At 54.4% G+C, this 16,493-nt stretch overlaps 1 protein-coding gene across 1 annotated transcript in view; it reads left to right on the top strand.

The window, feature by feature from the left end:
- The window catches only part of WNT7A (Wnt family member 7A), a 65,020-nt gene that overhangs the window by 16,097 nt on the left and 32,430 nt on the right, over positions 1-16,493 (top strand). Inside the window, exon 3 of the mRNA XM_036113495.2 lies at positions 8,312-8,583. Within this exon, the coding sequence (XP_035969388.1) occupies positions 8,312-8,583 (272 nt within the window). The remainder of the gene's footprint in view (positions 1-8,311; positions 8,584-16,493) is intronic.

The raw sequence follows: 16,493 nt of genomic DNA, 5'->3' as shown, positions 1-16,493 counted from the left end.
GTGGGAAGAGACAGAATTCAGTTCAGCACAAAGTAAGGAAAGCGAAGGCACCGGGCCACAAGCAGAGGGAAGGGACATCAAGAAGGTCCCTCAGAGAGGGGACGCTGGAGCTGCACCCTGAAGGATAGGGTTAACCAAGCATGCATCTTGGAAGAGCTATGGTTTATTGATCCCTTACCTGGTGTGGACCGAGTCTGTCACGTGCTTTGGTTTTTCCACCAACCAAACAACCTTAGAAGGTCATCGTATTCCCAGTTTGCAAAGGAAGAAACTAAGGTCTAGGGAGGTCAATTAACTCACCCGAGGTCCTGCCACTGGCCAGTGGGGCCAGGATTCGAACCCAGGGCCTCCAGGGCCCTGCTTCTGACCACTGGGCTACATTGCCCATCAGCAGGCAGGTAGGAAGAAGGGCATGTCCAGGCTGAGGGAACAGCATGCACAAAGGCATGGAAGCAGGAGGGACAGATGCTGACCTTTGTGGACGGTCAGTGGTGTGTGTGGCTTTGCCCAGTCGGAAGAGAGACCCTTGGTTGGAACCGAGACAGGGGAGAACTATGGGCCTATTACTTTAACCAGCCTGAGCCCAGACAAGTACTCCCTATACCCCCAATTCTTCCGATTGTTCCTCGAGAGGCTCTCTGCTTCCTCTGGATGGAGATAGCCAGCTGTGGCATTCTGAGCCCAGAAGGGCTGTGAGCCGCCATGCCACGGGACTGGCAAAAGCAACCTTTTTCCATCTGTATATTTTCCAAATCATCATATATTTCAGCTCGTGTCACTGCAGATTGCTCACTCTCTGACCCACTGGCTTTAAATAGCAAAAGAAAAAAAAAATACAATGCACTTTGTGGTTTCCAGTAAGATACCGTAAATACACCCAGATAATATTCCGGTGCAAGCCATTTACAGCGATTGCACAGGGCGGTGGAATGGAATCTTTCGGGCAGGCTTGCTCATCAGTTTATTTCCTCTGTACCCACTGGAATCGTTATGGAGCTGGGCTGTGTGGAGGGCATCAGCCAGGCTCCCCATTTTCTCCTCGGTGATAACACGGTTCTTTACTGAGCACCTTCTCGGGGTCTGGGCTCTTTACCCAGAGGTTGCACTGACTCCTCACAGCAACTTGGCAGTGTCCTCCTCGTGGTTCCCATTTCACAGATGGGCAAGCTGAGGCTCAGGGATGCAGAGTCCTTGCTCAGGGTCACCCAGCTGAATGAGGAGTAGAGAGGAGGGACAGACAATTTCCATCTTTTCCAAGTTCTGAGCTGAAGCCAGCCACCTGGGCTTCTGGAAGGAAAATTTACCTGCACTGAGAATTAAGGAGGATGGGGTGGAGATGAGAGTGGGGACCCCATGCTGGGAGCCAGGAGAGCCTAGTTCTAGTCCCCCTGGTCTCACTGAGTCACTGATGACCTTGGGCAAGTCTCCTGGTCTCCATGAACCTATCATTCCAAGAGGAACCCATAGGCTTTATGTCTGTGGCTCTGGGAGTCTATTCTCTGATTCTGGGAACATGTGAGTCCTCTGTGCAGGGCAGGATGGTGGAGCCAGCTTCAGCTCCCCTGTGCCCCTGACTCACCTGCTTCTGCCACTGGCTAGACCACGGCGGGGTCATCACATGGGCCACGCCTGGGCCTGGAACCCTCTCTCCCCACAGAGAGAGCTGCATGGCTGCTCTCTGAGCTCTAAAGTCACCACCCCACGTGCCCCCTGCTCCCAGCACTGCCCTGTTCGATGTTTTTCAGAGTCCTCAGCTGCCACTGAGTGATGTGATCTTGCTGTCTGTCCCCCTACAAAGGCAAGGTCATGTCTGAATCTCTCCTCTCAGTGGCCCAGCCCCCAGCACAGTGCCTGGCCCCTAGTAAGTGCTCAAGAAATATCTGTGGAGTGAAGACAGGGCACATGGCCTGGTCAAGGAGGTTTGATGGAGGTTCTTCCTCTGCTCATGGGTAGGAGGGACAGATGGGCGGTCCAGGCAGAGAGGGGGTAGGTCTCTTCTTGGAGGGCACGTGGTCAGCAATGGCCAAGCCCAGTGTGGGCTGCTCACTGGCTTCCTGTGGAGACCCAAGAAAGAGCCTGGGCTGGAGTCAGTAGGCCTGAGTGGGCATCATGACCGTGGGGAAGGAGAGTGGGTTAGACTCTGGAGCGGAGCAATTTGGGTTTAAATCCTAGCAGGTTGCATCACCTCTCTGGCCTTAGTTTCCCCATATGTAAAATGGAGACGGTAATGGTCCACACCTCATAGGGCAGTTGCCAGGATTGAGTTGATCTATATATTGAGTGCTTAGGGAAGAACCTCGAAAATAGTAAGCATTTTATGACTTTGCTTATTATGAACTGTGCCATTGGGCATAGTCTCTGCAGCAATAAAACAGACATCCTAGACACACTCTTGCAGATGTCTCATAAGAGACAAGCAAGGTGGCATTCGGGAAATTACCCAAATGGAGGGGCTTCCTCAGGCAACTGAGACAGGGGCTGTGCTGGGAGTCCCGAGCATGGTCAGGGTCTAGAGCAGTCCCCCAGAGTGGCTGGAGACAGCAGGTGACTTCCAAGTTTGCATCCTGGTTCTGCCTGGGCAAGTCCCTTTTCTGAGCCTCAAAATAAGGAGTTGTTACTCATCTGGGATGGGTGCAGAAGGCACGAATGGACAGAGTGTAACATAGCCTCTCAACCTGAGAGTCTGAGGTTTTAAGATTTGGGGACCCTTGGGGCACCTGGGTGGCTCAGTCAGTTAAGTGTCTGCCTTCTGCTCAGGTCATGTTCCTGGGATCCTGGGATTGAGCTCCACTTCGGACTCCCTGCTCACTGGGGAGTCTGCTTCTCCCTCTTCCTCTGCCCCCCACTCGCTCTTGTTCTCTCTCTCTAGTGCTCTCTCTCTCTCGAATAAGTTTTTTTTAATTAAAAAAAAAAAGATTTGGGGGTCCTTTTCTACCTTCTTCCTGCCATCAAAACCTGTTCTTGGCTTAGCAAGCCATCTGATTTCAATGGTCTTATAAATTATTTGTTGATACGTTTTAACTGATAAGTGAATGGCATCTCTTGACAGAAATAAAGGCATTTTGATAAGCATCCATGCCTTAAGCCAAAGGAATCTCTGTTACCTGTGGGCTTTCAGATGCTGCGAGGAGCCAGGAAGGGAGGTGGGTGGGACTGAGAAAGGACACTTGGGCCTGGAGTCCCAGTTCTGGCCAGTTTGTAGGTGGGTGGCCTCAGTGAATCATGTCTACCTCTCAGAGTCTTGGTCTCCTCGTCTGTAATACTGTGGAGAATGGTGCCTACCAATGGGGCTTTTGGGAGATACCACAGATAGCCAAGTGTGGGTCTGGCCCATAGTAGGTGCTCAGCACCCTTCTCCCCCCACCTCAAACCCCCCACAACCCCCTACCCCTCAGCCTCCGGCTAACTCTGAGGATCCTCGGGGGGAAGTAGGCTGAAAGGACCGAGTTCACCACTGCTCCCCTCTGCCTGTCAGACCCTCTCTGAACCTCAGCTGGAGTGGTTTTCCTAAGGAATAGGTGAACATATTTTTCCGAAGTGCCTTGCAGGGAGCCTGGCAAATAAGCCCTAAATAAAGGTCATGTGGTTCTTGGCCACTCTTTGGAGCCTTCATTGATTCATCCATTTATCCATCCATCCATTCATGCAACAGAATTTACCGAGTACCTACTATGTGTCAGGCTCCAGGGACCCAGTGGGGAACATGACAGAGTGCTTGCCTTCAAAGAAATGATATTCCAGCGGGAGTGGTAGGTGTGTGAGGAACAGACGACCAACAGATAAATCTAAAATGGCAGGAGGGCTATGGAGAAAACTAGATCAAGGGGTGGAGGGAGTTTCTGTACCTCTCGACGGTGTGCCTGTAAGTTCCTCAATCATAATCACTGTAACACTCACTAGCATTATTTAAGCACCAGCTAAGTGCTAGGTGGTATATATTTCTTCCTACAGAGTAGGTGATACTAACAGACATGGACATGGAGGGGCAGAGAGGTTAAGTGACTTGCCCAAGGTCATCCAGCTTCTGGCAGGGTTGCAGCTGGAATGCAGGCCTGCTCATTCATTCATCCCTCACACCTTGTGGTAGGAGCTGTAAAAAAAGTAAGCAAGACAGACATTGGTCCCTGTCCTCTTGTGAACCTGAAGCGTGGCTGAGCAGACAGACAGCCTGGGCTGGATTAGCCCCTTGCACTTACCTCTGTGGGAGGCTGTCTTGTCCTCCAGGGCATCATGGAGCACCATGAGGCAAAATGGGACTCGGAAGTAATAATAACAAAAACAACCACAATGGTTGGCATTTCCTGAACCCTTACTACGTGCGGGGCTCTGTGCTTCGCACCTTCCCCTCGTTCAGTGATTCAGTCTACTTGCGTAGCCCATGATGCATAGATGCTGTCATTGTGCCCATTTCACAGAGGAAGCAGCAGAGGCTTTAAGAGGTTAACAGACCTGACGTGAGCTATGCAGCCAGCCTGATGCCCAGGCCAGTTTCCTCAGTGGTCAGGTGGGCGGTGGGGGAGAAAGGGAGGTGGGACTGGGCAGGGCCAGTCTAATGTTGGTGGGCAAGCCCAGTGTCAAGGTCAATGGCAGGGGTTCACAGTGACCCTTTAGCATCCAGAGGCATTGGACTTGAGCAGCCAGTACCTGGGTTCCTGGGAGCTCTGAAGCCACAGGCTTTGCTTCTCTGGGGCAGTGGGTGCTGACGTGAGGGCCAGCTTGGCAGGGAGCAGAAGGCATGCATAGCCCATGGTGGGACTTCACTCTGGTGTGGGGGGTCCAGCTTGAACTCAGGGGAGTTACATGCGTCGGGGTACAGCTGCCCTTCCCCAACCAAAGGGGGTGTGCCTGGGAACAGAAGCCATGTTTAGTTAGCTGTCTGCCCCTCACCGCGTGCATCATCTGCATCCCGTGCGCTGCTCAGGGGGCTTGGAGAGACCAGGGCACCAACACCCACAAGGGGGGGGCATGGGTAGAGCAGCTACACACAAAATTATTGCAAAGTGTGCTGGTCCTGCCCCTCCTCACCCTGCCTCTGGCCCCACCCCAGGGAGGAGTCTGGAAGAAGGGCAGGGCTCAGATGACAGGCCTGGCTGCCCGCCCCCTCCTCAATTTGCATACTCCATTCTTGGTCTGATAAAGGGGACACAGTCACCTTTCAGCTTCGGAACCTGCCAGTGGTGCCCGCTGCATCTCAAGTCATTTAATCCCTGGGAATCGTTCTTGATCTGTATGGGGTGTCTAGAGGCCGAGTCTGCAGCTCAGCTCTGCTGCCTACCGGTTGGGTGGCCTGGACAAGCCGGACCTTTCTCTTGGCCTCGGTTCCTTCAACCATAAATGAAGATCAATGTAGCTTCCTACTCTTTACCTTCCCAACCTCTCATAAAGAACCGTTACTACCGTCATCAATAGAAATTGTAATAAATCTAATATTTATTTGGGCCCCTTCTTCATACCAGGCCCTGTACTAAATGCTTTACCTGTTAGTTTTTCTAATCCTCCCAGCTCCCCTAAGAAAGTGGATGGTTGCCATCCCTATTTTATAGCGGAGGAACTGGAGCACAGACGGTTTAGGTGACTCACCTGAGGTCACACAGCTGGAAAGTGGTAGGACAGGGATGACCCTGGGCCCCTCATCCTGTTCTCTGTATACCCTCTATCTGATGATTCTTTTCTTTGATGTCACCGAGGGTCTAATCTCACTGTTGGCTGTCTCCAGTATATTACTTTCTTGTGTGTTTGATTGTCTGTACTGTGAGCTGGTATCTGGGGGCTTTTGTCTTTGCTTCTCCAGGGGTCTTAGGGAATCACCAGCCTGGGGCCAGTCTTTCCCCCTTGACTTGGGAGCCCCTGAGCATGCTGAGGGACAAGTCGGAGCCAAATCGCAAAGGCAGGGACAAGGCTCCCAGTTCCCAGAAGATTCTGGTTTCCTCACCCCTCACCCTCCCACCTCCTGTTCTGGCCATATCAGACCTGCTTGCTTGTTGTCTAGCTTTGCTGGGTGTGTGTGTGGGGGGAGTGGTGATTTTCCCAATCTACCCTCTTTCTGGGAGTCTATCCATCAAGTCCTAGCTCCTTTCCAATGTCTTGCCTCGGTGGGACTCAAGGCCCGATCACTGGTCCTTGAGGCCTTAATTCGTCAGCCCCCTTTTCTGCAGAGCCCAGCAACACGAGATGACCACCTTCCGTTCCTTCTTGCCCTGCTGGTGATCAGTTCTGTCTCCAACACGTGGCCCTTATGGGTTCCCTTGCCTTCCCATGAGCCCAGCCATGCCCTGGAAGATCTTATGCAGCATTTCTTCATTTCACATAAGCGTTGTCACGTACCCAGCCTGCCCGGAGGTGGAGTCTGTGCATGTGTCCACCCTGTGGCTGCCTCCTATCGAGGCTGCTTTGTGCCCAGCCCTCTGCAGGGCACGTGTGACACACATACGCTTCCTAATACCAATACGATCGATAATGTGTGCAGAGTCAGGAACCTGGTAGGTGCGCAAATCATGCCCTTCTCCACGCTCCAGAGGTTGAGATGCAGTTAAAAAGAGAGAGTGCCCAGGGTGGGGGTGTTTGTTGAGCTGGGTACTGGGCTAAGCATGTCACGCACACTCCTGTAACTTCTCGGCAGCTCCTATCAGGTAGACAGTGGTATCATCAGCATTTCCCAAACAGGGAGACTGAGGCTCAGGGAGGAGGAGGAACTTGCCTAAGCCACGGGCAGGAAATGGTGGAGTTGGGACTGGAAGCCCTATGTGAACAGGGGTGCCAGGGATGGGCTGGCACGGAGTGGCAAAGCAAAGGGCCCTGGTATAGTAAAGCCATCCGACAGGTGGAGAGGCCTGCACGTGTGCAGAGAGGGAGAGCGGTGGTTGCGAGGGGGGGCAGGTTGTTTGTGTCTTAGCCACCTGGGTGAGGGAGGCCTGGAGGTGGATGAGGGGTGGATGGGGAAATCATCTACCTGAGTGTGGGTCAGCGTGACCTGAGGCCTGAAGCAGCTTGGAGGCTGCCCCACCCACTCCTCACCCACTGATGAGGTCATCTGCATCACAACAGCCTGGAACCCTTTTCCCTGCCCCTTCCTGAATGGTCAGCCTTGCCTCATCTGCCTGCTCTCGGGCATGTGGGGCCTCTTCCTCCAGGGAGCCCTCCCTGAACCTCCACCCTACCCCACTGTGAGAGCGAACTTGCTGAGGGCTCACTTGGGGCTTCCCATGCCTGGGTTCATCTTCCTCCTGTACAGCAGATACTGCTCTCGAACCCATTTTGCAGATGGAGAGACTGAGGCTCAGAGAGGCTAAGAGGCAGGGTAGCAGCGCCACTGTGCCCAGCTACTCAGGACCCTCCCACTCCCATTTAAAGCCCTGGCACCATCCTGCAGAGCCTTTGTAAATCCTTATTGGCAGCTCCCCGCCTCCCGGCAGGACCATCTCCAAACAGCTGGGAAGACCTGTGGGAAAGCACAGCCTCAATGCTCCCCTAACCCCCTCCCCGCATTGAACCTTCCTGTCCAGGTTCCTTCCTGCCCCTTTCCACCCTGACTGGGCAGTCCCTCTCCCCTTCCCCAGCCCTTGCCTTCTGTATCAGACTGATGCTGAGGACACAGACGTGAATGGGGGCCAGGTCCCAGCCTTCTCTGGAGAGGCTCACGGTCTATTGAGTGGGCCATGGAGAAGAGGAGGGACTGGACCTATAAAAAGCAGCTGACGCACAACAATAATAATAGGGGCCGTGAGCATACGACCTGCTGTGTCAGGCAGGTGCCATGAGCCAGGCACGGAGCTGACAGCTTGACACACACAAACTCTTAATGCTCTCTGTCATTGCTCTGAGCAAAGTATAATCGCTCTGTCCCCATTTTACAGCTAAAGAGACTGAGGCACAGGGAGGGGTCATGGTTGGCTGAAAGTCACAGAGCCAGGGATTGATGTTCCCGGGATTTAAGTCCAGGCCCCTGGCCCCAGAGCCTGTGCACACCGTAGGTGTTTAAGAAATGCTGCTTTGTGCTGTGTCCCAGATGCTGTGAGCGTGTGCGTGCGCTCAGTTTACACGGCCACATCAAGTGTGGTGGGGCGTGGGTGGGAATCGACAGAGGGGTCCCCTCATCCGACCTTCCAGAGGCCGGACGACTGGATTCGGTGACGGGATTGGGTGGGCGTGTGCCTGCAGGGGCGTGTCCAGCAGTGGCATCAGCCCGCGATGGAGCTCCCCGGGGGGTCGGGAATGGTGCTCAGTGAGCCCAGCTCCCCCTTCGTAGCCAGGCCTGGCCTTCTCCCGGGGTGCCCTGGACCTGACCCCCGTCTTCCCACTCTCGTCCTCACAGGGAGCCGGGAGGCTGCCTTCACGTACGCTATCATCGCTGCTGGCGTGGCCCACGCCATCACAGCCGCCTGCACCCAAGGCAACCTGAGTGACTGTGGCTGCGACAAGGAGAAGCAAGGCCAGTACCACCGGGACGAGGGCTGGAAGTGGGGTGGCTGCTCTGCCGACATCCGCTACGGCATCGGCTTCGCCAAGGTCTTTGTGGATGCCCGGGAGATCAAGCAGAATGCCCGGACTCTCATGAACTTACACAATAACGAGGCAGGCCGAAAGGTAGGCAGCCAGGGAGGGGAGCCGGGCAGCTCTTACAGACGTGCTGGAAAACAGCTTTTCCCTAATGGCTGGTGTTGGGTATCTGGTGGCGAGCCACAGCCTCATTCTGCTCGACTCTGTTGTGCATTTGCTGCTGGTCAGGATCCGCGTATGGCATGAAGCGTGTCGGTTACTGCAGACATTGAATAACTGAATCTCGGTTAAAATCAATTGGATGTAACTCAGCAAGATGGAAAGAGGGAGGGATGGATATGAAGTCTTATCCTTGGGTCCACAAAATCAGCCATACAAAACTCTGACCATGGGGACGGGTTGAGGTGAGTTCAGTAGGAATCATCCCTGTGGAACAGCTGCCAAGGCCGCTGAAATGTCCTTAGTCACCTTAATCAAGATCTGGAGCTTAAAATAAGGGAGGTGACTGTTGCATCTTTATTGCCTCCTCAGATTCTCCTGGATTCTGGGCTCAGCTTAGAAGAAAGTCAGGGATGTTTTGGGATATTTCTAGTGGAGGTGGCTGGAATAGAAAGGAGGCTGGACACTGTCCCATGAGGAGCTGGCTGTCTCAAGGCAAGGGAGCACAAGGGTCTGCAGGCCCAGAGTACAGAGTGAGGGCCCGTGGGGACTGAGGTCACAGAGAGGCAGGTCCTGCCAGTGTGAGGACAAGCTATAGCCACTGAGAAACAGATGGAGTTATCAAGAAAGTGAGCACCCCATCCCAGGAGGTATTCAAGTACAGGCAGCTTGACCAGGCGTCTCGGGGCACCCAGGTTAGTGCTGCTTGGTGTGGGCAGTGTCCCGGCACAGAGGCCTGAGCTTGGGAATGGGTTCCGGAAGTGCCTGTGAAGGTCAAGGTACTCGGAGCCCACCCTGGAGCTCGCAGGCCCCTGGGGTTCTGGGAGAGGAAAGTCTCTGGGGACTGGTTGGAGCTCCATGGCAAAGCACCTGTGAGCCAGGGCAGACAGGGAGGGGGGCTCCATGCCACCTGGGTGGGGGACGGACCACTGCAGGGACAGGACACATGTGAGCACCACCGGAGGCCACAGGGGCCGCGGGCAGGAGCAGGAGTGAAAAGAGCAAGGGAGACCACGTGCAGGGCTATGGTGAAGCAAGGATCCCGGGCCCCACTTACGAGACTCCTGCTGTGGCCGTGCAGGAACGCCAGCCCGCCGTGGCCAGACTCAGAGTTTACGTGTAATCTCTTCAGTTTTAAGTGTTGGCGTTGAGAACTGGTAGTCACTGCCAAACGCTTAAAAACTACAGAAAAGATGAAAAGAAAGACCAGCAGAGGCTCAGACACCTCCAGCTCCTGCAGAGTGTGGGCCTCGAGCTGCTCATTCCGGGGACAGATGATGATGTGGCACGGATCTTGTTCCGTGAGAGCGCGTCCGTGGAACGGCCGTCTTCTGGCTCTGGATGTATCAGCTCACTTAGTCCTCAAGGCGTCCCTGTGAATGGTCTTGTCATTGTCCCTGTTTCACCGGTGAGGATGTGGAGGACAGAGCCGTGAAGCAACACGCAGCAGTTCCACGGCTAAGGAGCAAAGTCAGAATTCGAACCCAGCGCGTGTGGCTCTCCGGCTGGCCTTCTTTGCTTCGCCGCGTGCGGCCGCAGCCTGGTGGTCGGAGCGCGGGCCGCCTGGGTTCACATTCTGGCTCTGTCACTCCTTCCTTCACGGGAAAGAAGCAGAGCTGTCAGGAGTGTGCTCAGGGCTGGGGTGGAGAGCACTTACCCCAGGGCCTGGCACATAGTTCATGCTTGGCACAGGCTGGGTGTGATGACAAGTTGTGCAAACGTGTGTCATGTTCGAGGGAGTCTGTCTGGCAAGTGGTGTTGGGGGTAGCCCACACACCTGCAGGGGAGCAAGCCCCCCCTGGGGTGCAGAGGAATGAGACAGGCCAGCCGGCCCTTCCTGCTGCCTCCAGGCCCCCCACCCTCCTCCTCCTCCTCCTCCTCTCCAGCCTCCTGCCACATCCCGTGTGTCAGAGCTGCCCAGGCAGCCTCGGTAAGTCACACGGGCAGAGCTGCTCACCTGGCCCGCCCCAGGATGGTGTCCTGGGGTAAAGTGTAAGGCCCTGCTTGTTCAGTCCCGTGGCTGGGAGCTCCTGCCTGGGGCCAGCAACCCCCCCCCCCCCCAGGGTTCTCAGCTGTTCATTCCTTCCTGTTTCTGTGGTCAGATCACTCCTTGGGGCTGAGGTCACAGCTCTCAGGCTCCCTCTTGCCCTAGCAGCTCTCACTCCCTGGAGGCAGACGGAAGGAAGGCAAATGGCTTCCCTCTCCCGGCCTGTGCCTACCTGGCTGGGTCCCTGGGAGAACTAAAGGAGAGAATTCTTCGTCTGGGGTAAGAAAGGCTCTGTGTATATCACACGGGAGAAGGGTTTAGAAGCCACACCACTGCAGCAGGTATGACGGCCGTGGTTGCTGTTCCAGGCAGCTCTCGGGTGATGCAGATGCTGGGAGTTGTCAGGGGTCATAAAACCAACCTCAGTGGGCTTCCTGGAAGAGGTGGGCCCCCCAAATGAGTGAGGTTTGGCTAGACAGAGAAGAGAGGTAAAGATAACCCAGGTCTGGTGTGGGGACATAGTGGCCAAAGGCCCAGAGGTGGAGACTTCGGGTGAGTCGAGGGGCCCAGAGCAGCTGGTCTGTGGGTCCCAGAAGGGGTAACAGCCCCTGAGGAGCCTGCAAGGTCACTTGCCAGGCTAAAGAGTGAGGGCCTTGCATTCTGCCCTCAGATTCTCCTGTGGCTGCCTTCTTCTTACTGTTCAAGTTTCAGCTCAGGTACCCTCTTCCCAGAGAAGCTTCCCATTCAATTCCTTCCTAGCCTTTCTCAGATGTTGTCTTGTTCTGGGGCTTCCTCCTCTCTCTAGACCATAAGCTTGATGAGGACAGAGACCCTGTGTGTCTCATGCATGGCTACACACCAGAGCCTGGCATACAGAGGCATTCTATATACACACGGAGTGAATAGTTGAGTACCGGATGGTCACTGGGGAGCCACTGATGGTCCTGGAGCAGAGGAGGTGCAGAAGTCATAGAAACTGACTCCGGGGAGGCCGAGTGAGGCCTTGGATAGGGTCAGGAACAGGGTCTGGGAAGAGAGCAGGCTGGGTCCATCTTGATGATTCTAAGCAGGAACGACTCTCCTCGTTCAGGGAAATGCAGCCAAAGGGATGCTCACCACACCTACCAACCCCACTCTGGTTTGGGAGGACCCGTGAGGCTGCCTTCCTGGGATGGCCATTCACCCAGGCACTGTATATTTTCCAGAGCCCAGAGGTGGAATTTGGGACTTCCCAGTGTACACAGGGAAAGACCCGAGCAACCACCAGTCCGGCCCCTTTGTGGGGTGCAAACGGAGGCCACCCAGGGCAGTGGCCATACTACTCAGGCAGAGTACAGTGGGAAGGCAGCTTCCCACCTCGCCCTGTGCTGGCCAGACTCACACCCTGCTACAGGGCACCCTGAGGGTCCAGGCGCATATCCAAGCGGTCAGAAGCAAGGACAGCCACTTAGCCTGGGGTTAGTAAGGCTCGGTGTATATCAGCTCTGGGTCCCATCCCTATTTGAGGCCTCCATTTGGCCACCTGATCCCCGGTGCTGGTCAGGGCCACGTGAAGGCCCGAGGGGGAGATGCCCACAGGGTCCTGCAATGTGCTATTTATAATTCAAAGGCAAGGGGTCTCACCGCAGGGCCTCCCCCGCAATAGGCTTCCATGGACCCCACGCACAGCAGAGGTGGGGAGCTGACAGGAGAGAGGGGGCCAGCCCGCAGCCGCTCCTGGCTGAGCATCTTGGAAAGGATCACAGATGTGTTTATCGCTGCTCCCTCGCTCTTGCTGTGAGAAGACAAGACTCAACCCGACCGCAGGCTCTGAGCTTGTTGGCAATGGTGAGAGAGAAAAGGAGGAGGAAGTCGGGGAAGGGGTACATGTCCTAAGGGGCAGAGGTGGTGGCAGGCCCATGAGGGGAGACCCAGAGCAGCCCACCGCCTCACCTGGCAGATGAGGGAGAATAAAGGCCGTGGGGCGCCCTGCCCTTATAGGTCTCCAGCTTGGGCGTGAGCCCGGGCAGAGCCAGGCGCTCACCTGCAGATGTGGGGCTTGGGCCTGGGGAGGTGGGGGCACCGCTGCGGGCCAGCAGGGCTTTCCCTCCCCACACCGTCTCATGCAGTTGTGTGGTCCGCAAGGTCAATTTAGAGTGGTCAGGTGAGAAGAAAGAGGTGGGGGTGCCGACAGCTCTTTTGGGGAGGTGATTTTACAATTACAGTCTCTGCCTACTGGCATTTTAGGGCCATAATATTTATGGATTGAAATCCCAGACCGTTCAGGTCGGGATTGTAGAATATTGGTTCACATCCTCACACGGGGAGTTTGGAATCATAGGATCTTTGGTTGGGAGGGAGAGAGGCGTTGGAGGCGCTGGGCTGAAATCTTTGGATGGTGGAATATGTGGTTTTGCATGATTTCTTTCCAGCCTTTTGGGGAGATGAACTAGTCTGGAGACCTCTAGGAAGGAGGGACTCCTTAGCAGGGCTTTGAAGGATAAGGAAGAGTCCTACTCACAAGGCAGGTGGGAAGGAGGAGGGTGGTTCAGGCAGTGCGGGTGGCTGGTGTGGTGCTCTGTGTGTCCGGGAGGGAGGGGGAATAGGTGATGAGGCTCTACAGGGAGCTAGGACCAAACGCAGGGCCTCGAATGCCAGTTCAAGGAGTAAGACGTTCCCCTTCTGTAGGAGGGTCCTGAAGGGGCTTTGGTCGGGGAGTGTGTGGGCAGGCTTCTGGCCCTCTCTGGGGCGGAGTGGAGAACAGAGTGAAGGGGCAGGGCAGCAGCATGTGCCCAAACCCAGCGGGGGCCTCAGGGGAGTGCGGAGGGACAGCCATTTAGGAAGCAGAATAGACAAGACCCATCTTGAGTTGTGCTTGGGATGGATGGGGGGTGCCACTTCTCACTGGGGTCAGGACCTGGGGCGGGGGAGACCAGTCTCGGGGGAAATGATTAGGGTGCCTTTGGGACTGGGAGACCCTGTGGGCTGCAAGTGGGGGCCCTCAGGGACATCCTGGACTCTTGGATCTTAATTGGAGAAAGGTCTTGGCTGGAGCCACTTCCCGGCAGCCACCAGCAGGAGGCAGTAACAGAAGCCCGGGCTTGGTAGGCTTGTCCAGAGGGAGGATTCAAGTGGGAAAGCAGGAAAGCTGGGCACAGCCCTGGGGAAATGAGCACTGGGCAGGAGGGGAGCAAAAGAGCAGTCACGGAGGTGGAAGGAGAGCCAGGGGTGGGCCTTTCTAGATGCATTCCCCTGCATGGGTAGCATGCCCCCCATGAGGGTGCAGAGAAGCCCAGCCTCTGCCAGGTCCCAGCTCTGGAACCCCAGCCAGGTGGCTAGGGGCCCCGCCACTCAGAGCCTCCACAAAGATACTGCACCTGGCAGGGCAGGCTGTCGGAGGTCTTGCTGTGCAAAAGGAAGTGTGCCGCAGCTCTGGGGGCCTTGAGGGAGGGAGGGGCCCCCAGCAATCCCTTCCTGGGGGTGTGGTGACTGAGCCCCAGAGAGGCAGCCCTGGGGATGGGGGCCCAGCTGGGACGGGGCTGGCCCTGCTGGAATGTGCCGCTTGCTCCAAGGGAGGTGAGCTCAGGGGGATGGAATTCCACCGGAGTGAGAAGTCACCTTCCAGTCCCTGCCCAGCCTTTGCTCACGGGAGGGAGGGGGGTTGGTCTTGTCCCTTCCTGCCCTGCCCTGTCTGGTCTGGGTGCTCCTGGGAGCTGGATTCCCACCATGCCCTAGCTGCAGGCGGGCCTGTGAATCAGGGGACACCGGGGACTTGGCCCCTGGCAGCTGGGGCGGGGCCCAGATAAGGTTTACTCAGCTATGCTCCTCTCCACCGTCCCAAAGGCCACTTGCATATTTGACCAGATAGAGTGGTCCGTGGTGGCACGTTGAGGGCCAAAGGAGCCAAGCCCTGCCTGGTCTGAAGCCAGCTGACGAGGCAAGGCTGTGAGGAGTTCCCCTCAGGCCTCTGTGCCCTCCATTTCTGCCCCAGATCCAGGCGCAGATGTGGGTTCTCACCTTCTCTGATGGAAAGGCTTCTAGCCAAAATTGAGGGACATGGGCCAGTGGCGGCCTTGGGCGGGCTTCAGTTTCTTCCAGGGTCTTCCAGATCTGCCATGTGGGGAAGGGGAAGACACAGGGTTCTTAGGACCAGTGGACACCAACTTTGCCTGAAGCTACACACTCCTGGAGTTTGCCAGTCTTGTTCCTGACTCAGGGCCTTTGCACATGTTCTTTCCTCTGTCTGGAATGTTTTTCCCTCAATCTTTGCATAACTAGCTCCTTCTTTTCCTTCAGGTCTCTGCTCAGATGTTGCCTTCTCAGGGAGCCCCTCTCCCTGACTTTCCTCCCCTACATCCACCTCAGTTCTCTTTGTACACTACCCTGCTTTATTTTCTATGTAACACCGCCATGTGAAATGATCTTATTTACACAGCTCATTATGTGTTTATTGCCCGTCTTCTTCCACTACAATGTCAGCACCACCGGGTAGGGGTGATGTAAGTTCACAGGTGTGTTCCCGTGCCTAGCACAGTGCCTGGCATATAGTAAGTGCTCAAGAAGTGTTTGTTGAGGAAATGAATGAAATGACAAGTATCTGCTCCTATCTTGGGGAATTTCCCAGGAGTAAGATTGCCAAATAAAATACAAGACTCCCAGTTAAATTTGAATTTGAGATGACAAATTGTTTTTTAGTATGAGTATGTCCCAAATATTATGTGGGACATACTTACACTAAAAAACTGTTGTTTAACTCAAATCCAAATCTTTCTGGGTTTCTTGTATTTTTAAATTAAATTTCATATGTCAACATATTATAAATACCCATGCAGTGGTCAGAACACAGAAGGGTCCTGTGTACCTTTGCCCCGCTTTCTCCAACAGCGTGTAAAACTATAGTACAATATCACAGCCAGGATATTGATATTGGTACAGTCAGGACACGTAACATTTTTGCCGCAGGGATTCCTGTGCTACCCCTTTTGAGCTATATCTACTTCCCTTCTTCCCGTAACCCTGTCTTCATTCCTGGCAACCGCTCATCTGTTCTCCGTTCCTACAATTTTATCATTTCAAGAATGTCGTATAAATGGAATCCTACGGTATCTAACCTATTGGAATTGGCTTTTTTCGTTCAGCATTATTCCCTCCAGTTCTATCCAAGGTGTTGTGTTTATCCATAGTCCGTTACTTTCTATTACTGATTCCATGGTGTTCCTGTGCCACAGTCTTTTTATAACCATTTACCTATTGAAAGACGTCTGGGTGGCTTCCGGCTTGGGTCTGTTACAAACAAAACTGTGTTGAACATTTGTGTATAGGTTTTGGGGTGAACACAAAGTTCCGTTCCTCTGAGATAAATGCCCCAGAGTGAAATTGCTGGGATGTAACATAGTCATATTCTGAGCTTTATAAGAAGGTACACTCCCACCAGCAATGTACGAGGGATCCAGTTTCCTCGCATCCTCACCAGCACTGGGTGTTGTGACTTATTTTTGCTTTTGCCATTCTGGTAGGTGTGTGCAATATCACACTGCAGTCTTCATGAGCATTTCCCTAACGGTGGATGATGTGGAAAAGCTTTCCATGAGCTTATTTGCCATTTGTAGATCCCCTTTGGTGGGATGGCTGTCCATGTCTTCTGCCCATTTTCTAATTGCATTGTTTATGTTTCTACTGTTGGGTTTTGAGATTTCTTTATATTCTAGATGCTAGTCTTTTGTCAGACACATGGTTTGCAAATCTTTTTTCCTCAGCGTATAGCTTGTCTATTCGTCCTCATCACAGGGTCTTTTCCAGAGCAGTATGTTTTAAAGTTTGATCAGGCTCAATTGATCAATTTTCCCTTTTGTGGATACTGCTTTTGGTAGTG

This window comes from Halichoerus grypus, chromosome 1 (genome assembly GCF_964656455.1).
Source record: "Halichoerus grypus chromosome 1, mHalGry1.hap1.1, whole genome shotgun sequence".
In the NCBI taxonomy this organism is placed as follows: domain Eukaryota; kingdom Metazoa; phylum Chordata; class Mammalia; order Carnivora; family Phocidae; genus Halichoerus; species Halichoerus grypus.
Note: the sequence above shows the minus strand (reverse complement) of the source record. Positions and strands in the feature narration are given on the sequence as shown.